At 40.2% G+C, this 23,913-nt stretch overlaps 1 protein-coding gene across 2 annotated transcripts in view; it reads right to left on the bottom strand.

The window, feature by feature from the left end:
• Positions 1-509: 509 nt before the first annotated feature.
• Positions 510-23,913, bottom strand: part of LOC127646087 (GRB10-interacting GYF protein 1-like) — a 32,089-nt gene continuing 8,685 nt past the window's right edge. Inside the window, exons 4-25 of one of the 2 annotated variants that reach the window (XM_052129549.1) lie at positions 22,271-22,400; positions 20,790-20,885; positions 20,536-20,650; positions 19,107-19,215; positions 18,719-18,912; positions 18,173-18,399; positions 17,977-18,094; positions 16,675-16,854; positions 16,421-16,557; positions 14,931-15,090; positions 14,582-14,796; positions 14,251-14,354; positions 14,060-14,160; positions 13,892-13,962; positions 13,680-13,805; positions 10,868-11,056; positions 10,615-10,784; positions 6,235-6,395; positions 2,992-3,155; positions 2,855-2,902; positions 2,590-2,734; positions 510-699 (exon numbers count right to left, since the gene is read on the bottom strand). In XM_052129549.1, coding sequence (XP_051985509.1) covers positions 632-699; positions 2,590-2,734; positions 2,855-2,902; positions 2,992-3,155; positions 6,235-6,395; positions 10,615-10,784; positions 10,868-11,056; positions 13,680-13,805; positions 13,892-13,962; positions 14,060-14,160; positions 14,251-14,354; positions 14,582-14,796; positions 14,931-15,090; positions 16,421-16,557; positions 16,675-16,854; positions 17,977-18,094; positions 18,173-18,399; positions 18,719-18,912; positions 19,107-19,215; positions 20,536-20,650; positions 20,790-20,885; positions 22,271-22,400 — 3,028 coding nt within the window. In that variant the 3' untranslated portion in view covers positions 510-631. The remainder of the gene's footprint in view (positions 700-2,589; positions 2,735-2,854; positions 2,903-2,991; positions 3,156-6,234; positions 6,396-10,614; positions 10,785-10,867; positions 11,057-13,679; positions 13,806-13,891; positions 13,963-14,059; positions 14,161-14,250; positions 14,355-14,581; positions 14,797-14,930; positions 15,091-16,420; positions 16,558-16,674; positions 16,855-17,976; positions 18,095-18,172; positions 18,400-18,718; positions 18,913-19,106; positions 19,216-20,535; positions 20,651-20,789; positions 20,886-22,270; positions 22,401-23,913) is intronic. The other variant, XM_052129552.1, reaches the window with a different exon arrangement.

The raw sequence follows: 23,913 nt of genomic DNA, 5'->3' as shown, positions 1-23,913 counted from the left end.
AAATCTTCAAGTTTTATAATCAAAGTTTTTTTAATAGCTTTACCTTTTTATAGAAACTTTTAATATAAAAAACAAAACAGTGTTTTTCTTTAAAGAGAGGATTTGCTTTTTTCTGATAATGTCTAAACTGAAACACGCAATGGTCCCCCGATCGCTACCGTTTCCTCCCAGCACAAACTCCAGTTCTGATTCAACAAACATGCACACACAGAGTATATGTATGTGGTAGTATTTCTGAAGCCATACCACATAAATATACATGTAAATCTTCTCTCTCACAAAGAAAAAATAAAATAAAATAAGAAGAAAATAAAATTATTCAAATTACATCTTAATAAAGTGCATTAGTTTGAGTGTAAGGTGCTTAATGCTGTAAGTGCCAGAAGTTTATTAACACCACCCCCTCCAAATAAACTAAAAAATAAATTCACACCTGTTCCCTTCCCCAATGAATTACATTCTTGTATTACCAGATACCCCTCCCACCCCCACCCCCCTATAACACAAACTGATACCTTACTCCTGGCTTATCCCCAAACCCCTCCCTTTCAAAGCAGTGCACATTCGACTTGCGGAGTCTGATTAGGTGGACCCGCGGATTTAAAGGCCTCGTGTTGCTATTGCTGTGGATTCAGTAATCCTCGACCATCTCCATTTCGTTTAGACCATACCGATCAGAGCCACCATGGAATGAGTAACCTGCAGTGAGTCAGAGAAAGGAAAAAGTAGCGTTAGCAGAAAATCCAAATTGGCCAAAAATGTTCTCAGTTCGTGGAAAGCCTTGCGCCCACTACTTGAAAAAAAAAAAATTGGGGAATTCATGAAGAATGTATTGCGCTCTGTAAATTAGTTAATTGTACATGAAGACTGTAAAGTTTGCATGCACTGTCTCTGCTCTGCCTAATTCACTAAAGGAATTATGCAGATCAGGAAATGGTGCAAACACATCAACAAATGCTGAAAACTGGGAAGAATACAGCAGACCACCACGATCAGGCTCACTCTCCCAGGACTGTACAGCATCACACCAATCCAGACACCTGAATCATCTCTTTTAACACACCTAAAGTGCAATGGTGCACGTATGGCCATATGCCTGGTTAAAACACTTTTGTCCATCATTTGGTTATTATTTGATGAATTACTGCTGCCATGTTCAACTGAAAATGTACACAAACATCTCTTAAATAAAATTCAGTTTAACGCCTGCTTTCCTCAGTAGTAATAGCACAATGTCTATTGCAGCTGGCAAATAGCTGGAGTGTTGGGAATTAAGTGTAATGTGTAATGAGCCTAATTTACATAGAAATTAGACATGTTTGCATGGAAAGGAATGACAATTAAATACTCAAGCTGCACCACTATTTCAGGAGCAATTGCACCTGCTTAAACTACTCTCAGTGACCACTTTAGTAGGTACACCTGAATACCTACTTAATCATGCGATTATCTAATCAGCGAATTGTATGGCAGCAGTGTAATGCATAAAATCATGCAGATATGGGTCAAGAGCCTCAGTTAATGTTCACATCAACCACCAAAATGGAGAAAAAATTTGATCTCAGTGTTTTGGAGTATGGCATGATTGTTGGTGGCAGATGGTCTGGTTTGAGAATTTCTGTATGTGCTGATCTCCTGGGATTTTCATGCACAACAGTATCTCCAGATAACTCAGGATGGTGCCAAAACCAAAACACATCCAGTCAGTGGCAGTTCTGTGGATGGAAACACCTTGTTGATGAGAGAGGACAACAGAGAATGGCCAGATTGGTTCGAGCTGACAGAAGGCTACGGTAACTCAGATAACCGCTCTGTACGATTGTGATGAGAAAAATATAATCTCAGAATGCACAACATGTCGAACCTTGAGGCGGATGGGCTACAAAGGCATTGCACTGCTATAACATGATTGGCTGATTAGATAATCGCATGAATAAGTAGGTGTACAGGTGATCCTAGAAAAGTGGTCACTGAGTGTATATTATGGGTGGTTAGTGAATTTGACGCAGCTTTTTGCGCTTTAGAACCACACACAAAATTAGCACAACAATTAAGTGAATTCCCTATCAGTTCAAACTAGGTTGAAATCTGTCGGTCCAGATGTCAGGTGGTTGGTGTCCTGACTTGCGAATAAGTAGCAATGAACAATTTCCGATTAAATTATGAGAGAGCAAAAAATGCAAGATGTTCGCAAGGCATTGTTTAGCAGGGGGGAAACCCCATCAAACTCCTCTCCACATGTCCACAAGAGCAGTCTCTTCCAAATTTTGGCTTCTTTTACTTATTTTTTCCAAATTTTGTGCAAATTTGTGCTAAAACAGCAGCAAGCCGCATGGCTGTGTGTGTGTGATTTTGTGCAACATCACATTTCAGGATCATAACTACAGTGAGGAAGGAAAATCATCTTGTATTTGACACAAACGGTCTGCAAATACTTGCGTAAACTGACAATCAACACAACTGTCATTAATTGTGCACAAGGTGACAAGCTTCAGTCTTGTAGTGTACGTATGGCATTAGTGCAGAACGATACATTTCTGGAGTCTGGACAAAGATAGTGTGAGAAATCAAATTCAGTGTGAAGAGTACCTAAGATGCTTGGGTCGGAGTGCAGCATCGTGGGCTGTTTTTTCTTCAGCTTTCCTGCCTGATCATACACTACACTCCCTTTTCCAGAATGCACAGCCTGGAACATGGACTGCAGGGCACTGGGGTTCATTCCTCGTACAGTGTCCTAAGACAAAAAAGGGTGCGTCAGACAGAGAAACAGGAATTCAACTTTGATACTTTGAACTTGGTTTACCCTTTAAGGAAACTAAATTGCAACACTTAAATCATGAAGTTGTAATCATACCTGCAGAGAAAAGTTGTTCATAGCAAGTCCAGCCATCTCTTTGGACAGCTATAAGAGAGGACAAAGAATTCCAGTTCGAGCAGGAAGGAAACAAGTACATACACACAAACTAAAGACTATGTTCCTGTAACACACACCTGCTGCTGCTGTCTCTGGTGGTTAGCTTTCTGTTTGGCACGGCGCTCCAAGAACTGCCTGGCGAACTCTTTGGCTTCAATGGTGTCGCCCAGGTAGGAGCAGATAAAGTTCAACACCTCATACGGAGACTCCACCTCCTTCAGGTACGCCACAATGGTGGGCACTGTGAACACAAACACGAGTGCAATTTTTCCTCATCGGTAACGTACTTTCAGAAGTTCCTCCAACTAGAAATGTAGTCCCATCTCAACATGTTTTAGGCAACTTTACAAACTTAAATAATATTACTGGTTCAATTCAATTGTTTATTTCATCAACAATAATGAAGACTAAGCAAAAAAGGCGCATCTTAACAACAATTAAAAGACTTACTGAAAGCACACTTTTGACGAAAATATGACAAGATAAAAATAATATTGCAAGGTATTAACAGTGCAAGATATAAACAAAAGAAGAAACATCATTCTAGAGAAAAATCTGTTTATAGAAGAAGATATTAGAAATGGATTCTTCTTGGAGATTTCCCAACTTGAGCTGCATGAAATACACACGCTGAACACCGGCAAAATTAACCGCTTTTAAACTGGTTAATTACCACACTCAGACACATCCTATTTATACATGAGATTTATTACAATTAAAAACACCCTGTGGCAGAGCGGAGGGCGGGGCCGGGTCGTGATCCTACACACCCGGCCCCACCCTCCACCCTGCCACACACCCCAACCTTGGATTGTTTTAAGAAGTTACTTAAGACTCATTTAAGGTTTTAATTGAATGGAAGTCAATGGGGCCAATCAGTAAACTTACAAATTCTCATAATTACAAAAGTACCCTGATGAGCCAAAACATTATGACCACTCACAGGTGAAGAAAATAATATTGATTATCTCCTAACAAGGCCACATGTCAAGGTCTGGGAAGATCAGAAAGCAAACGATCAATCATTTCTCATAGTAAACGTAATAAATGCAGGAGAAATAGGCAGGAGTAAAGACCTGAGCGATATTAATAAAAGCCAAATTGATATGGCCCGACAACTGGGTCAGAGTATCTCTGAAACAGCAAGTCTTGTGGGGTGCTCCCGGTCATTAGTTGCGAGTACCTACCGACAGTGGTCCGAGGAGGGACAAACCACAATCTGGCAACAGGGTGTTGCAAGGCTCATTGATGCACAAGGACAACAAAGGATATCCCGTCTGGTCTGAACTGAGAGAAGGTCTACTGTGGCACAAGTCACAGAAAATTTGAATGATGGTTATGGGAGGAATGTCACAACACACAGTGCATCACACCCTGCTGCTTATGGGGCTGCATAGCCGCAGACCGGTCGGAGTGCCCTTGACGACCCATCCACAGTTGAAAGCATCTACAATGGGCACACAAGGGTCGGAACTGGACCTTGGAGCAGTGGAAGATCGCCTGGTCCAATGAGTCTCGGTTTCTTTTACGGAAACATGCACATGGCTGTGTACATTTGCACTGTTTACCTAGGGAAGTGATGGCACCAGGATGCACTGTGGGAAGACCACAAGCCGGTGGATGGACTGTGATGCTCTGGGCAATGTTCTGCTGGAAAACCCTGGGTCCGGCCAGTCATATGGACATCAATTTGACACGTGCCACCAACCTAAACATCGTTGCAGACCAGGTACACCCCTTCATGGCAATGGTATTCCCTGATGACAGTGGCCTCTTTCAGCAGGATAACGCATCCTGCCACACATTGTTCGGGAAAGGTTTGAGTAACATGATGAAGAGTTCAAGGTGTTGCCCTGGCCTCCAAATTCCCCAGATCTCAATCTGATTGAGCATCTGTGGGATGTGCTGGACCAACAAGCTGATCCACAGTGGCTCTACCAAGCAACTTACAGGACTTTAAGTATTTGCTGCTAATATCTTGGTGCCAGATACCACAGGAAACCTACAGAGATCTGATAGAGTCCATGCTTCGGTGGGTCACGTTGTTTTGGTGACACGCAGAGAACCAACAGCATATTAGGCAGGTGGTCATAATGCTTTGGCATTCAGCTCATCAGTGTATAGCAACAAGATGTAAACAATATGCACGTTAACATGATTTAAGTGTGATTAAATCTCGTACTAAAAATTTCTGTGTGCAGATAAATCCCATTTTAGAACTTTGTTGCCATGTCGAAGCAATACCCTCTAATCCTATTAAAAGATGATTTAAACAACTTTACAACTCAAATAATTCGATTTCTTACTAAACAATTAATGTGTGCTTTTATAAATTATAAGCTTCAAATTTCTGCCTTTAAACCCTCCAAACATTGGCCCCATTCACATCCATTGTATGTGGATTGTAAGTAATTTTTTTTTGTTTTGTTTTTTTTTTCAGGAGAGGGATGGGGCAAAATAATTTTTGTGGAAGTAAAATTATGCCACAAATGCTTTCAAAAAAGCATAATTTGAATTAAAACCAGAATATTCCTTTAAAGAAATAGTTCATGAAAAAGTAATGAATTGATCCCACTCTCGTTAACCTAAAATAATGATGTAAAACCTGCAGCAGCATATATGATTTGAGAGCACATAAATCGTTTGGACTACTTTTCTGATAACTGGAGCGTAACAATTCATGGATGGCAAAGGAGGAACCTGGGACCGGCTTGACACCACACATAGACATTTATTGCATATAAATTAAGTCTTTTCAGCAGACACGTTCAAGACAAAGCCACACACAAACACATTGCTTATGCATCTCTCTCTTCTGTCTGCTGTTGTCTCCTCTCCACAAATAATCCCACCACCCTAACTGGAATTCGAGACCAGTGTGGCACACAGGCCGAACTCATTCACCGCTTATTTTCCCAGCCTCGCTCTGCCCAGATGCTGCTCGGCCCTGCCCTGCTCGCCACATGGAGCTTGCCATTTTAAATCACCATCCACTTTCACTGTATGTAAAAGAGCTGCTCGGACATTCTGCTAAACATCTCCTTTTGTGTTTCACAGAAAATAGAAAACAATACAGAAATTGGATTACATGAGGTCGAGTAAATTCGAGATCAGACTTCCATTGTTAGTTTATTACCTGTAAACATATTTGCATTTTTTAGTTGTGAAAGACAAGTCAACATTATTGGCTGTGGAAATTGACAGCACAGCAGTCAATAATTTAACCCAGAATGTTGTTTTAAAAAAAGTGATCAGAAACATTAAGGCAGATGCTTGCAGAGCATGAAAGAGAGAGAGAGAGTAATCTCTATGTATCTTACCATCCTGTGAAGAGGAGGAGTTATTGGCAGAGGTGTTGAGTGCATGCAGCATCTGTTCACACCAGGTAGTGAAGCCATCCTGAGACTTCATCCCCTGCAGGAGCTTCAACAGCCGCTCCTCTTCCTCAGTGTGCTTACGGCCCCTCATCAGGTATTGCTCACTGCAGAAGCACACACATGAACAGCACAGGTGGAACACACACTCCGAACAAGTCTCATGCACTAGTGAGAGCTTCGGTATGTATATCAGCCAGAGCAGGTAAGTGGAGCGGTGACACTCATTAACCTCAATAAACCTCTTCATGCACGTGCGCTCTGCTTAACCACTCACAGCCCATGCGGATGCTCCGCTCAAGTACCACTCACCGGTAAAAAAAAAAAAGTTACCTCAAATCCTGCTCTGACATGAAATTTCTTAGAATATTTGTTTCAAGGCACGTACACAGGGTGGTGGCTACATTGCCCAAGCAGCTGCTGCTCTGTGTGAAATATTTGGCTAAGCTATAGGCCGACATTTTTTAAATGATCAACTGCTTAGTAACATACAAATGTGAAATTATGTGATTGTATTGTTGTGTTTTAGTATCTAAAATATCGCTGTTTATTTTGTAATGGTTTACAATGGCTGTTAGATAATCGGGTCTACCAGACCTTCGTCATCATTTGTAATCAGTCAATTATTTCTCTGTTAGCACATATGCCATTGAACATCTTCAAATAGCGCCTTAACACTTTCTTCCCCAGTTCTAATGACCTTTATTTACTTTACACAAGACATCAAGCATACCTCTAAAAGTGATAAAACGTGTGGCGGTGCAGAAACTCGCATACATGCAAATTCACACTTTTCAGTTTAAACTGGATCTGAGTTACACAACCGACCCAGAAAGCCATAATCTTTTCAACTTTAAAGTTTGTCCGAGTCATTTATGGTAATATTGAAAGCATGGACTGGTATCAGGAAGATAGGCAGAAGTAAAAAGTTGGCTAAGGTGTATGTAAACTTCTGACTTCAACTGTAATTGTTCTTCAGTCGTCTCCACGGAATGATTAAGGCTACAGTAGATCTGATACATTAATAGGTTACTGATTTAATGACCATCAGAATTTAATGAGACTTTAGGTCTGTAAATTAAAATGAGCAATTTCTCATCCTTATTTTGCGTTCAGCTGTAAAGGGTGTATTAAGCTATCTGGAAATGAGCAGTGAATATTGTTGCTTGATTTATATTCCCTACAATTTTATATGGAGGATCTGCATGCAATCTAAAAGGACTGTGGTTAATTATTTAATAATTATTATATTAGTAGATACTAATATATGACCCCATGTGCCCCTTATGTTTTTCTTTGATAATTTATAGCAGCTGCGATGGACTGGCGACCTGTCCAGGGTGTCCCCCGCCTTTCGCCCAATGTTAGCTGGGATAGGCTCCAGCCCCCCGCGACCCTGTACACAGGATAAGCGGTTGACGATGGATGGATGGAATTTATAGCAGCATAAAGTGAATCTGGACTTCATATTTGGTTCATAAGATAATGTGTTGTGCATGCACTCTTTGTATGTACAGCAGGTATTAACCATGGATTTAAAATATTTTAAAATATTCTTCCTGCATAACGTGAGAATTTGTCCAATATACTGTTTATATTAGATTAAATCATGTTTAATGATCCCAAAACAAATGATTTAATTGACAAATTGCACTGCCTTCATTTAAGAAAACTTATTTTCCTAACGTAAAATCGTTTGTAGCTTTTTACTCTGCACGTGAATCCAGCAAGCGATGTCGGAAGATGTTATCCACAACAACAACTCCAGAGTCAGTTTTTTACTTTTCACTTCTCGTTAAAGTGTGGATTTGGCTTTGGGAAACTGACCAGCAGTTATGTGCCACTTCCCGGAGCAGAAATCCAAAGCAACAGACGGTCAATTAAGTGAGATAATTCCAGTCAAATGCTCAATTGTGCTCAGTATGCTGCACTTGCAAATTAGGACACACTGATCTACAAAATCATACATGTTCATTCGTTTTGATGCAGGGATTTTTTGAGCGAATTCACCAGGATTCAAGGAAATATGATTTGCCAATATACAGTATTATTAAGCTTACATATTCAGTTGAGTGTGCTCTAACTTCGCAACCCTGCAGAGCTGGGCCTGCATCTAGCTGGCAGCAGCACTGACATGATTGCAAAACAACAAGATACCTTACCATCTACTTATCTATTAATTTATTATCAAATGGTAGTGTAGCCTATAGCGCACCCTTTGCTGTACTACCATGCTCGCATAGCACATCCTTGTGCTTTCTGGCAATGTGACGCATTTCAAAAGGAATCTTTGCTAAATCTCACGGTCTCTCACTCACATACGATTTCCTAGTTCTTACATTTATCTGAACACAAATGAAGATTTTTAGAAGAATATTTCAGCTCTCTTGGTCCTTTCAATGCAATTGAATGGTGGCCAAAATTTGGCAGCTCCAAAAAGAACATAAAAGTAATCCATATGACTCCAGTGGCTTTAATCTCCATTTTCACATTCTTTTTTCTCTTGTGATTTTCTCCCTTTTTCTCCCCAATTTGGCATGTCCAATTCCCACTGCTTGCTAGGTCCTTATGGTGGCACGGTCACTCACTTCAATCCGGGTGGCAGAGGACAAGTCTCAGTTGCCTTCACTTCTAAGATTGTCAGCCCGCGCATCTGGTCACGTGGCTCATTGTGCATGACACCACGGAGACTCCTAGCATGTGGAGATTCATGCTATTCTCCGCGATCCATGCACAACTTACCATGCTCCCCACTGAGAGTGAGAACCACTAATAGAGATCACGAGGAGGTTACACCATTTGACTCTATCCTCCCTAGCAACCGGGCCAATTTGGTTGCTTAAGAGACCTGGCTGGAGTCACTCAGCACACCCTGAATTCGAACTCATGACTCCAGGGTTGGTAGTCAGCATCAATATTCGCTGAGCTACCCAGGCCCCTCTTCTTTTGATTTTGATGATTCGCATTCATCATGCTTATCGCCACCTATTGGTCAGGGATGAGAATTTATAGTAAAAAAGTTATTAAATATTGTTCAGTTTTATTCCTCCTGACCGCCATAGACGATGCTTATGCACTAATGGATTGTCGCAGCTTTGGGTTTGGCCTATGGGTCCAGCCCTCTTCTAAGTGATTGTAAACCTGCTGTTGTTCACACTATTGCTAGTGCTAGATTTGCCTCTACGCATCAGATCTACACCTCGCATTGGAATCTCTTCTCCTCTTGGTCAGAGACCCTTGGGGTTGATCCTATACACTGTGATGTTCCAAGGGTTTTAATTTCTTGCAACATCTTTTGGGTGCAGGTAAGTCAGCCTCCACATTGAAGGTATATGTTGCAGCCATTTCTACTAATGTTCCTGTTAGAGGTCTAGATGTTCAGTGTTCATCTCAGTCTAATGATCTTAGGGCTCACCCGCTATGTCCTGTGCAATGAGACATCCACTAGTGCTTACACACCACCTCTGGCAGTCAAGAGGAATGAAACAGAACACTATTTACAAATGTAACTGTGTTTTTTAATTTCTGGATGAACGGCAGAGATCTTGGTCACTTGGAATGAGTGATAAAGGCGTGCCGAGGATGAATGCTGAGCTACTGTGGCTTATCATCCTCAGAGCTCCGCTTACGTCACCAAGAGACTTTTTTGGTATATTCTCGAGACCTATCTGGCTGGCGCTGCAATAATTTACTAGTGCTTAAGCACCGCCTCTGGCGGTCATCCGGAATTCACAGATCCAGTTATCTGTAACTAGCTTTCTGTTTCTCACCTACAGTATCATACTGCTTCAGGAAACATGGATTTAACCACTGGAGTCTTAAGGATTACTTTGTTGCTGTCTTTATATGTGTTTGGAGCTTCTGGCCACCATTGTCTTGCATTGTGAGGACCTACAGAGCTAAAATGTTCTTCTAAAAATCTTAATTTGTGTTCTGCAGAAGAAAGAAAGTCATACACATCTAGGATGACATGAGAGTGAGTAGATGAGAGAATTTTCATTTTTGGGTGAACTATCCGGTGAACTATAAAGCTTAAAAAGGATCATAAAAGTAGTCCGTTGGCATATATTTTGGTGGAAAACAACCCAAAGTAATTTTTGGTGAAAATATTGATATTGTTTCAGAGTGCAAAAGAGAAGATCGTTCACAGTGACTCAAGTCTTCATGCAAGAACTTCCATTGTTTAGCTCTACAATTTGTTTAGGTGAACTATTCCTTTCAATTATATTTTGAATCACATTTTGTAATGTGGACTTCCGAAGCCCATCAACCACTAATAACTTCGTCCCACATCAGTATGACCACTAATGTGTAACGTGGCTTTACCTCAGTGAGGGACTGCTACGGCTGTTCTTCAGCCCCATGTTGTTGCGGAGAGTGCTCTGGTTCTTGAGGGCCTCATCCCAGATGCCCATCCCTCCTCCTGAGGGGCTGCCACCACCACCCACCTTTCCATCCAAAGGTCCGGCTCCCCACATTGCAGAAGCATCTCCCCACTGCAGAGAGACATTCATATTGCATTTAACTTGATTTTTTAGGATTGTCATTGGCATTCAAAACACTGATGTTTGTGTCTTACCCTCTGCTGTTGCTGGACTCTGTGCTGCTGTTTGTGTATTCTCTCAGCCTCCTGCTGGACATCTAGGAGGTTGAGGGGCTTGGTTTGCTTCCCCAGCCCAGAGATGGCTCCTCCACTCCAGCTGGACACGGAGCCTGACGAACCCTGACGCGGAACCTGCTGGAGCAGTTTCATCAGCAACTCCTGCTGCTGGAAAAGAAAGATTTAGAGAGAGCAAATTAAATTAAAAAAAGACAGCAAGTGTGTTAGAGGAAAATATGGCAAATATGCTGTAACATCCAATGTTAGCAATAAAACGTACATGCTCTTGCAAGAAAAAAATAAAAAGTTGCTCAATTATTTAAAGGGATAGTTCACCAAAAAAATGACAATTCTCTCATCATTTACTCACCCTCATGCCATCCAAGATGTGTATGACTTAATTTGTGTTCTACAGAAGAAAGTAAGATTTTAAAAGTGTATTTCAGCTCTCAAGGTCCATACAATGAAAGTGAATAGGTGACAAAATTTTGAAGGCTTCAAAAAGCACATAAAGGCAGCATAAAAGTAATCCATACGACTCCAGTGGTTAAATCCATATCTTATGAAGTGATATAATAGGTGTGGGTGAAAACCATATCAATATTTAACAAAGGTGTATAGTAATGAATTACAAATACTTTGTTACTGTACTCAAGTCATTTTAATTAATATTTGTACTTTACTTGAGTATACATATTTCTTTAGACTTTTACTTCACTACATTTTAAAGGGAAAAATGAATACTTTTACTCCGATAAATTTCTCCAGACCCTTTTGTTACTTTTGCTACTAAACACAGCAAAGAAATAAGTTGTTTGTGTAAATTGCATGCAGAATGGCGTTAATGATGTACAATTAATGAAAGAATCAATTGAGTCAAATCTTTTAAATTTGATTCAATTGAACAGATCAAAACTAAAAAAAAAAAGTGGTCTGAATGACTCATTTAATGAATCGCAAATCTGAATCAAAATCACAAGCTAAACGCTCATTGGACAATGATTGTTCCGTCTAATTCCTCTGGTGAAGACAAATTAATTGTAATTAATGCAATTATAAAAGCTGTGAAATCATTTGCTATCAGTCTCCTGCCTTTCCAGGAGACCTGTTCATATGAAAGTCAATCAAATGTGTTTAGCTTTTACATTTAACCAAGGTGCGATGTGAATTAATAATTACCAGCACTCATGACAATGTCGAACAATATTTATTTTTTTAAAAACTAGGGTGTTCTGGGTTATTGCTTAAGTATTCTCTTCTTTGCTTTTTAGCACATAGATGCTACAGAATGTGGTTACTAGAGTGTTCTAGATGGTTGCTGGGGCATGCAGTTGCCAAGGTACTCTTCTGTGTGTTTTAAGCATTGCCTCCATGTGCTTGCAAGATTGTTAATATGCTGTTACCAAGATGTTTTCTGTGTAGCACATTGCTATGCAGTTGCAAGAGTGTTCTGGGTGGTTGCTTATTGGCCCAACTGAAAAGACTCAAATCCCACAAGTCTCTGTTCTGGTCACTAAAAATGACTCAAGTCTCTCCTTCAATGTTCCAATTTTTATGGACTTTTTACCCCCCAATCATACTGCATGTCTTATCCACATATGTTTAACACATAGCGAATATAAACACTATTTCAGTTATGTTGTGGTTTAAACTGCATTCAAATCCTTCTGGGAAGTTCGTACTTTCAAGGTCAGAATTTGTAAATGTGATGCAATGAGGGTTCAAGTGACAGCATTGGCGTGTTTTGCAATTTTTTTTTGTCACTTTCTGAAATAGCAGGAAGCTTTTTTTAAGCACCAATATGCAACATATTTGGTGTGTCTTATTTTATCATTGTTGTGTGGTCATATCCCATACTGATGGCAATGCTATTTTGTTACACAACTCTGTCACCTCATATAAACAAGCTAAATTCATTTTTTTTCTGTCAAGATTTATTCTTCATCAATAGCACAAAATATATTGATTCTAAACTGTACAGTCACCAATTTGCTTGATTTTCGCATGTTGTTCATGTTGTTTACTTTAATATTTTGCACCAAATGAGTGCATTTACTCACTGACTGACTAATCAGAGCAGATCTTGATTTAACCGCTCCTAATATAAAATCCAGTACGGCACCGCCAATCAAATGAATCCCATTGCCATGGGATTAACTAGCTGTTCCATGATTTATGCGATTTACTTGCATTTTTGATACTCAAGTAAATTTAATATCAGTTACTTTAATACTTTCACATAGGTATTTTTCTTATGAGCTACATTAACTTTTACTTGAGTCAATGTTCAAGGTATCTTTACTTTTACTTAAGTATGACAACTGTATGATACTTTATATGACACTGATATTTAAGTACTTTTTAGCTAGAAATTAATCTCCATGTCCAGTAGGGGGCGATATGTGAATCACAAAAACACAAAAAGAAGAATGTAAAAGTGAAAGTTAAAGTGGAGATTGACTGAGTATATTGATCAGTTTCTCACCCACATCTATCATATCGCTTCTGTAGACATGGATTAAACCACTGGAGTCATGTGGATTACTTTTATGCTGCTTTTACATGATTTTTGGAGCTTCAACATGTTGGCACCCAATCACTTTGTACACATTTGTACACATTGTATCCACCAAAAGAGCTTAGAGATTCTTAAAATTAAAAATTTTTTAAAAAAAGTTCAGCAGATGAAAGTCAGTCACACACATCTTGGATGGCATAAGAGTCAGTAAATGATGATAGAATTTTCATTTTTGGGTGAACTATCCCTATAAATCGGCAGACTGTGGCACACCTGCTTGCGCCTGTAAAGCTCCTCTTCCTCTCTCCTTTTCTGCTCCTCTCGCCTTTTTTCATCTCTCCGTTTCCTTTCCTCTTCCTCACGCTTGGCCCTGAGTTCAGCTTCTCTCCTCTCATGTAGCTGAGACACACAAACAATACAATGAGTACAGGCGAGTTTGAGTTTAGTCCATTTTCCTTACATCACCACCAGAGGGCAGCTCTCACCTTCTGAAGCTGTTCTAGAATTGGACCCTGAGTTGAAGAATTCATTAAGTCCCAAAGACTGGCCTCACCACCTGCTCGTGGATAACAGAGAGAGGCAGACAGTAATATCAGGATACTGAACGAGTGAGCATGTCACAGAAAGAAAAATGAAAGGATGACTGTGTGCACCTGCTGGCTGTGAGGCTGAGGTATGCATGTCCCACATGGACCCTGTATCTGGCACTGACATCGACCTGTTCATTGAAGGCATCATACTCTGCTCTCCACATCTACATGCGCAAATGGAGAGAGTTATAACGCAGCAGTACATATGGAATGTACATACTAACGCAGCAAAAATTCAACAAATGCACACCCACCTGTTTATGAGCTGGAACAGCTGCTGTTGCTGGAGTTGCTGGTAAAGAGCTGAAGCAGCAGCTAATTCCTGCTGCTTCTTCAACCGCTCCTGATCCATATTACCCTGAGAGAGTGAGAGAGATCAGACCCACACATTTAACCATGACAGATCAGAGACCAGACAAACACACATACAATCTTAAGTGAGATCAGACAGACAATCACACACATGCAAACAATCTTATTACCATATTAACCATATCTTAATTAACAGAAGAAAATCTCCTCCAAACACAAATAACCCAGAAGAACATAAACCCCCAACATTCACCCTTCCACCCAGAGACTCACGGTTGCCCCCCGGGGTGGTTGAGGGCGAAGTAGGGCTTGATTCCTCACCAGGAGGGGGGGAGGGGAGGGGCCAGGGGCAAACGGCACACGCCCCCACATCTTAATGACTTCCCCCAGTGGCTGAAATCCCTCATCACAACCACGCTTCACAAGCAGGTTCATGGTGAAATACCCTGCCTGAAACCATTCGCACATCTCCATTGTACTGAATGGACCTGAGAGAAAGCAGGCAAAAGACAGTGGGAATTACTGAAAGAGAAGACACTCGTGGGCTATATTTAGAGCAATACTGCATGAGATAGCCTCGTGCGTAGAGAGAGAGAGAGAGAGAGAGAGAATGTGTGTGTACCCTGAATTTCTCCTTGCGTATCTTTATAAAACCATTTCATGGCGGAGTCATGGGAGAGAGGAAGGGCAGAAGCTGTGTTTCTGCTCTCCTGAAGAGTCTGGGTGAAACACTCTTCCTCGAGAGAAGTGTCTTGTAGCGCTGCCACCATCTTCTCTGCCTCCTACACACGAACAAGATCACAACAATGTCATTTATCTAGAGGGGGAATATTGTAAATTTTTTCTGCATTCACTAAATCCATTTATACTCTTAGTTCAGTACCAAAAAAGTCCAAATCTAATTTTACATTACCATTTTCAAATTTCTGACCCTGAGAATTAAACAAGTGGTTTTGCTACTGCACATTTAAGACCTCTATATGCAAATTACCTACATATCTCATGCATATCGCCACCTACTGGGCAGGGAGAATTTACAGTAAAAAAATAAAAAGTTAAATATTGATCTGCTTCTAACCCACAACTATCATATCACTTCTGAAAACATGAATTTAATCACTGGAGTCCTATGGCCTACTTTTATGCTGCCTTTATGTGCTTTTTGGAGATTCAAAGTTCTGGTCACCATTCACTTGCATTGTGAAGACCAACACAGTGGAGATATTCTTCTAAAAAAAAAATAGTTTTTCTGTGCAGCTGAAGAAAAAGTCATACACATCTGGGATGCCATGAGGGTGACTAAATAATGAGACAATTGTAATTTTATGGGGAACTATCCCTTTAACACCACATTCACATATAAATGTGGAATATAATGGGGCTTTCACACTGGTTATATTGAAGTTTTTTTGTGAACCAGGGAGTGGATGTTGTACCAAACCCGAGATTACCTGTAGGAGGTGGTCTGAGTTCGGTTGCAAGGGAACTGTGGCATGGTTTCGCATGAATGAGAAAGCCAGCTGTACTCAAGTGCGAACTTGTTCAAGAAGTAAAATAACTTATCGCCATTACTGCCGATAGAAGCACGATGACATCGTGAGGTGCACAAAACCACACACACAAACCATGAGTGGCAGGGGAACAAAAGCACGCTGCACATACACTGCTTGCCACCAGCTATCACTTTAAAAAAGACAGCTTGCGAGCATATCTGCTGCATTATAGCATGCAACACAAAGAGGCACAAGTGTCATTCACTCTGGTGTGCAACACCAAATTCAAGTTGATGACGGAAAAGCACCGAGGTTCAAAAGTATCTGAATGAGTCAGAAACCAGACCAACGCTGCAGGGGGCGCCGGGAACAATTGCACTCAATTTTGGACCGCAGCAAACGTCCCAGTATGAATATCACCTTAGTGGCAAGACAAAGTGTCAATAAAACTTAGATCATGTCTATATAGTGCACCCTATATAAAAAAGCAAGGAACATTTCATGATATGTCCCCTTTAATTACAGTAAATAAATAAGTTATTTCACTATTTATCATAACACTCAGTGGACCCGCATTGTTCATCTTTGTTCAATCTTTCTTTATTGTTCTGTGTTGTACCTGTTGCAGGTGCTTCATGCCCTCATCATCCTCAATGTCGCCCCCCAGTAGTGGGAGATCAGTAGCAGCAGAGGACGAGGAGGGAGGCGATGAAGGCAGACTGGAGGAGGCACTGGGGCTCAAATCTAATATGGCCTCTGATAACACAAAAATAAATGTTTTATTAAATCACAAAAAAGATACACAATTTCAATAGAGAAAAGCCAACAGTATGTTGTCAAAAGGTAGCATTAGTGTTGTAGTGTAATATTTACCTTCATTCGGTAGTTTATTGGGAATGGAGGGTGCAGGCTGAGGCTCCTCCAGGCCAGAGGGAGCAGCAGAGGGCACAACCTCAGGGACAGGTGCAGGAAGAGAGGGAGGGAGAGAGGGAGGAGGGGAAGGAGAGACAGTCTTCATTTCAGTTTCAGACACAGAAGCAGATTCGATCCCATCTGTTGAAAGAAAAAGAAATAGTGATGAAATGGAAAGAACTACATTTAGCTTTCGCTGTTTACTACAAAAGCTGGACCAACTGATATTTAAAATACAGGAGCAAATTCACTAAATAGTTGTATCACTTTTGCATTTTTAAACCATGGGTTCCCCTCAGCAATTCCCAATGGGTTTTTATTATGCCAGTTTTAGACATACAAGGAAAATCAATAAAAATATTTAAATATATTTAATACAATTAAAATTACTTTCACGTTTTGTTAACAAAGTCATACCTCAAACGTTAATTTTGAAGCTACTGTGTTTTTAAAAATCCATGATGCTATCACAATTCTAATTAAAGGTGCACTCAATAATTTTATCCTCATTAAAAAAAGTTTTACTCCTAAAGAAATTAATTGTAATTTTAAAACCTATGTATAAAATCATGGTCACTCACATGAGATGTGGACTTTAGTCATGTCAGTACCTTATAAAAGCAGTTTTATTCTACATGGGGCAGGGGTGCCCTCATGGAAGCAGCCATGTTATGATGTCACATGACCAACTAAATACTACATGTTGCTTGTCTCATTAACCACCATGTTATTGGACACTTTCACTCTTGGATTCAATTATTCATGTCTGATTGTGAATCGTAAATTTCTACAATGGCATCTGTAACTGAAAACTATTGCATTTGAATGATGATACATCCACACCACTATAATGATGCTACATCCACACCACTATAATGATGCTACATCCACACCACTATTGTTTGTGTCCAAGTCGACACAAACAATATACTGAGTACACCTTCAAGGACTACAACTACAGACTATTTAGACGGGCCACTGTATTAAAATGCATGGCAAAAAAATAAGTCCTGCCTTAGACGTTAAAGAGCCATTCACCTTTTCCAAACCGACATCGCCTGTCAGTCAACTCAGGAAAGTGCATGCACATTAGTTGCAACAGCCTTAAAGTTTCAAATTTTTGGCATAATTTTAAATATGTTCTTTGATTGTAATCTTGATGAACCATTTTGGAGATTTCAGTCTTTCTCCATTAATTTAGATTGGAGATGTTTACATCCTATTTTAGTCTACACATCATATATTGTCAATTTATCAGTTCACCTTTCTCACTTTCTGCACCACTGCCGTTCCCCTTCTCTTGATAAGTACTATCCTCTTCCTCATCCTCCAATCCCTGGAACTCAAAGTCTTCTTCTGGAATGGGGTCTTTTGGGCCCTTCTTTAAAAATAGAAGAAAATTAAAAATACAGAAAAATGTAAATAATAGGTAATTAGAAACTAGAGGTTATCCTCTCACCTTAACAGACATAAATGCTCCAGAGGAATCAAAGGTTCCCATTTCTCCATCTTCCTCATCTGTGCACCACTCTGGCAGACCATCTCTCTCCTCCTCTGCTCCTTCACTTCCTGCTCTCCTTCTACCTCCTTCATTCCCTCCATCTCGGAAGTCAAAGTCAAACTTCTTGCGGCGAACTTCACCAGGACCACTGTGTTCCCGCCAACCAGCTGAGCGAGGACCACCATCTGGACAGGAGAAAGTGACGGGGAAATAGAGAGGGATTTGCAGAGAGGATTTTTTTAAACTACATAAAATGTCATTACCAATGTTTTTAAATTAGAAAAACATTGGTTTTCTAATGTTTCCCCTCATGTGGCCTTGGTTTAACATTGAAAATAGATTCAGAGGTAGAGAAAGTTACTCTCTCTACAATTCCATGCACTGATTGACACTTATTTAGAAAGTAAATTGGATCCATTTTGATTTCATGTTGACTTTAAGAACAAATGTGTGCATGTGTAACAGAACTCATTGCAAGTATATGCGATGTGTCCATGTGTGTACCATCTCTTCTTGTGCCAGTGATTCTCCAGCTGCTTCCAGGCTCTCCCGTGTCCTCCTCTTCCTGCTCCTCTCGCAGCGTGCGCCAGTTGTCGCTGTCAGAGCGCATGAACTCCTTTCTCACACCAGGAGGCCCTTCCTCGAAACCGAGTCGCACGCCATCCCTCCGCAGTGGTTTCTCAAAACGCCTCTCACCTCTGCAGATAAAGAGAAAGGCTTAGCAAAAGCAGCTTTTGATTTGACTCTGTAGGTTTTGTATCATGCCGATCACATCAAGCAGATTTATGTTTACTGAGATCACAATAAGATACATTAACTTAAATAGAGGGAAAGATGGAAAGAGAAAGATTTAAATGTTAAAGAAAGGGGGAAAAAAGAAGCTGAGTCATACCTGTCATCCCAGCTCTGGCTACGATGGATCTCTCGAACACTACGACCGAATCCACCCTCTACTTCCTCACTGCTTCTTTGGTAGAATCCTCCCTCTCCTCTTCCTCGCCCTATACACATAATGCGAACATAATACTTTTTTCTTCTTTTTTAAATTCTATCCCCTTTTCTCCCCAATTTGGAATGCCCAATTCCGCTTCTTAGTAGGTGCTCATGGAGGCGTGGTTACTCAATCTTAATCCGGGTGGTGGAGGACAAGTCTCAGTTGCTTCTGCTTCTGAGACAGTCAATCCACGCATCTTATCACGTGGCTCGTTGTGCATGACACTGCGGAGACTCACAGCATGTGGAGGCTCATGCTACTCTCCGCGACACACACACAACTTACCACGTGCCCCATTGAGAGCGAGAACCCCTAATCGTGACCACGAGGAGGTTACCCCATGTGACTCTACTCTCCCTAGCAACCGGGCCAATTTGGTTGCTTAGGAGACCTGGCTGGAGTCACTCAACACACTCTGGATTCAAACTCATGACTCCAGGGGTGGTAGTCAGCGTCAATATTCGCTGAGCTACACCAGGCCCAGTCCATAAAAATAGAGGTTACAGTGAGGTAATAGAAGTTAATGGGGCCAATCTTTGGAGGGTTTAAAGGCAGAAATGTGAAGCCAATGATTTTATAAAAGCACTTCAATTAATTCTGTAAAAACTTGTGTATTATTTGAGCCTTAATGTAATTTAAATTGTCATTTTTGCTGCCGTTTTTGGGTTTTAGGGTTTACCCCGTTATGTCGTCATTGCAATGAAGTTGTTAATTGTTATACGCATAACAATTTATTGTTTATACGCATATTGTTTACGTCTTGTGGCTATACTAACAGTGAGTATTTTAACATTTATGGATTGCCTCCATTCACTTCCATTGTAAGTGCCTCACTGTAAACTTGATTTTAGCTTATTTTAAAGAAAAGGATTGAAGCGTCGAAATTATTTTGTGGTAATCAACATTGTGACACAAATACTGTCGACTGGGCTTAACTTATATTGAACCCAGAATATTCCTTTAATTTATTAATAGTAAAGATCAAAACCATGAAATAACACCAATGGCAATGTATGAATTATGTTAATCAAAAGAAAACTTTTATATTTTAGATTCTTTGAGGTAGTTATGAGGTGACAGATGCTAATGGTGCCACATTTGATTCTACAATGAAGAGTAAGATTTTATATTGAAGACAACTTCATTTTCTGTGTTTTTCAAACAAAGTTATCATATGAGTTCAAAATATTTGGAATATAGCACTGCAGCCCATTCACTTTTATAATTATGTGGAAAAGAGCAGACAGATCATTCTTAAAAAAAATGCAGCTTTTGTGTACACTAGTGTCACCGACTCAAAATTAATAACTTACAAACATTAACTTACCCCGGCCACCTCGCACGCCGCCTCGGCCTCTGTTCACCCCAGCCGGGACGGCCCCGCCCCCTTTACCCATAAGCCTCAGCACAGCCAAACTGTTGACAGACATGGAAAAGTTCCTCTGCAGACAGAGAAAACACATCAGGAATGAAACAAGGAACACGTCAAAAACCACAAGACCTCTACTGATAATAGCGCTACGGGTGTTTTTATAGGAGAGTGTTGTATGTCAAATCAGTGTGTGTGTGCGCGCGCATTACCTGCTCCTCTTCAGTCAGAGGCAACAGTGCCAGCGGCTGTTGAGGCTCGTCCTGTAGAATAATAGAAAACTCCTTATCCTGTATTTCTTCTGGGACCTGAAAACACACACAATCCCAGACTATGACTCACTGCACTGTTTCAAATAAATGACTGAATATGTCAGGTTAACTGGAAAAACACTAACTCGCACTCACTGGACAGAGAAACCTTTTAACAAAACGTTAACATTTGTGCTGTCAGACAGATCCAAGTCAGTTTTAAACTTGCAATATTCTGACACAGAATTCCACAACAAACACTAACTTCTGTTCTGATGTTGCAATCAGCTGTGACATTTTGTTGACCACTTTAATGTGCCACTTCCAAAGCAGGTTTGTATGGTTTTACTGTAGATTTTTAATTTTCACAATTCTGATACCAGCACTATAGAGGACTTGTTGTGTGAGTGGCTTATAGAAAACCCATTTCAAAACACATTCAACGTTTAATTAAAACAAAAATACATACTCCTCTGCAAAAACAAAAACAATTAAAAATAAATGTAACTAGTTAGGCTAATATAACTCATAATTTCTGATAAATGTTTTTAATGACCACAGGTGCCTTATTATTTCACGACACTAGTCTATTTATTTATTTTTGCAATGGAGTTTTGGCTCCACCGTTGCCTGTAGAAACCTTCAAGGCTTGTGTCAGTCCAAGACAAACACATTTTTGACATTTCAAAGCAACCAGTGGAAACACGTATTAAACACTCTCCGTCTTAAACCTCAGGCCATGTGAACAACACTAAAGATGTTCATTACGAGACTGCTGCAGGTAAGAGTTTATTGTGGCAGACGAGTAAAGCATTGATTAGACAATGTGTTATTGAACATAATCCTATCATTGGTATACAGTCCACAGCAATCCATTTAGCTAATTAATTCGTCAATCAGTCCGAGACAGATTTATTATAAGGGCATTTCAAAGATTGCATCAATGTACATCTGCATCAGATGGATGCTTTTGGAGCAACTCATATTTGTTGCTTCATAAACACAGCGTTTTAAGGTCACTGTGTGAAGTTAAACAGTTTGAAAGAAAAACACACCTCGAGATCCCTGTATTCAGAATTGCGCTCTGTCCAGCTGTGTTTGAACACAGGAACGCGTCCTCATCTTGTGCTGTCACTAGTGTCAAGTAAGAGTGAGTTTGGTTTGTTCTTTGTACAGATGAAAGTTCAGCTGAAGTTTTGCTTACTGCCCCCTGCTGAAAACTGGTGGTACCTCAAGTTTGAATTAGTGCGACGGTAGAAATTATGGTCTGGGGCTTCATTAATTGCACCATTTGTTTTAAAGCACTATTTTTAATTAAATTAAAATCTCACTAAATTAACAGCCCTAGTAATACTGTAAGTCACGAGTGGAATAAAAAGGCCACAAAAGAACCCACAAGATTGAAAAATCAGTGCCAAGATTTGTTGTAAGTGCTTTCCCACCTTGTTGTCTTTGACATAAAGTGCTAGCATCTCCTCTCGGCCATAACGGTACTCGGCCAGCTTGTACTTTGGCATAGCAGGAGAGGCAGGAGGGGAAGACACACTGCCTCCACTGGAAAGTGCACGGAGCCTGAGAGAGAGAGAGAGAGGATCAAATCAGATCCAGCAGCAACATTCTGGAAGCTTCATGACGGAACGTCCCACTCTTGGATAACATCCAAGGACAGCCCTGTCAATGGCAACTAAATATTCTGCTTTATTTTAGGATCTGTCAGAGCCCCGAGTGGCTGTTTAAACTTTACACAAACACTACCCTGCTGAGATAAGCTGATGAAGAAGGATTTGAGGAAACACACCACCCCTGAACTGTACATGTCAAACTCAGAAACCCATTTTTGTTGGCCGAAGACCAACTATGCACAGAGGAGCCTTAGTTCATACAACCACGCCTAATGGTTTACTTTCTGCATAATAATTTAGTGTGTGCCAAGAAGAGATACGGACATGGAAGGGGGTTGGGAAGAAGGGAATGACGAGTCAGAAACTTGGGACAAAATAAAGAGGTGATTCAAATAAAGAAACAGTCGTGTTATAAGAAGCAAATAGTAAAAAAAAAAAATTTAAAAAAAAAGACAGTCAGGACCAGTGTTGGGTAACGTTACTTTTAAAAGTAACTTGTTAGAATATTGCGTTACTCCTTAAAGTAACTGAATTAATTCAAAATGTACTTTTTATGGAAAGTATAGCATTACATTTCTTTTACGTTTTCTCACCGCCACTCTCTCTTCTGGTGTGCATTAAATACAAATATATGTGATATGTACAGACACTATAGGTCATGCTAACTACTGTATAATACTCATATCAAATCAGCATACTAAACAAACAGCTAGTTAGAAAGTCTACAATCAGTAGGTCTTCATGCCATATTTAGAATAAAGACTCTATAACTGGAATATGCATGATTTTTTTTTCATCAACATGGCAGCAAACATGAATAATGAAGAATAACCACTGCCTTACCTACCGCAGCAAAGTCCAACACTTGAACCTGCATTATATATGTCATCATGTGCAGTGCTCATCGACAATGTCAGAGTCAACTTGAGAAGTTTTTTCAGAAGTCAGGATAAAATTCAGTGGGACATGCCAACCAAACATGTTCAATGAATAAGTCTGATGAATAAATTAATCTTTTTCACTTAAGTCATCTCAGTAAATGCTTGTTTTGAGCTGATTCACAGTGCGTACAGACGCCACTGGTTGATCGCATTCAACTGCAAACTTGCAGGTTGATACAACTTCAATCTTTCTTAATGTTACCAAAATGTCTTTAAAACGTTTTGTTTCACGAATCAAATTACTTGTTTATTATAGAACAAAAATGTCAAATATTTTAAGAAATTTTGTATGTGTACATAAACCATGTAGTACGTTGCTTGTAGCTGCTGATCCAGAGTCAGCTTTTCTCATCCCATTCTCCCAGTAAAGGGGAGCTGTATCACAGAGCACTTCGGCTGCATACGTCAGTGAATTGAGTGAGTATTTCACCCTGTATATCATGCTGTGGCCAGTGGAAGACTAGTTTTATAATCCCTCTGCCTAAACACGTTTACTGATTTTTTAATGCAGCGTGTATTTAC

The sequence above is a fragment of the Xyrauchen texanus genome, chromosome 1 (assembly GCF_025860055.1).
Source record: "Xyrauchen texanus isolate HMW12.3.18 chromosome 1, RBS_HiC_50CHRs, whole genome shotgun sequence".
NCBI lineage: Eukaryota > Metazoa > Chordata > Actinopteri > Cypriniformes > Catostomidae > Xyrauchen > Xyrauchen texanus.
The sequence above is the reverse complement of the archived record's forward strand: the minus strand, read 5'-3'. Positions and strand labels throughout refer to the sequence as shown.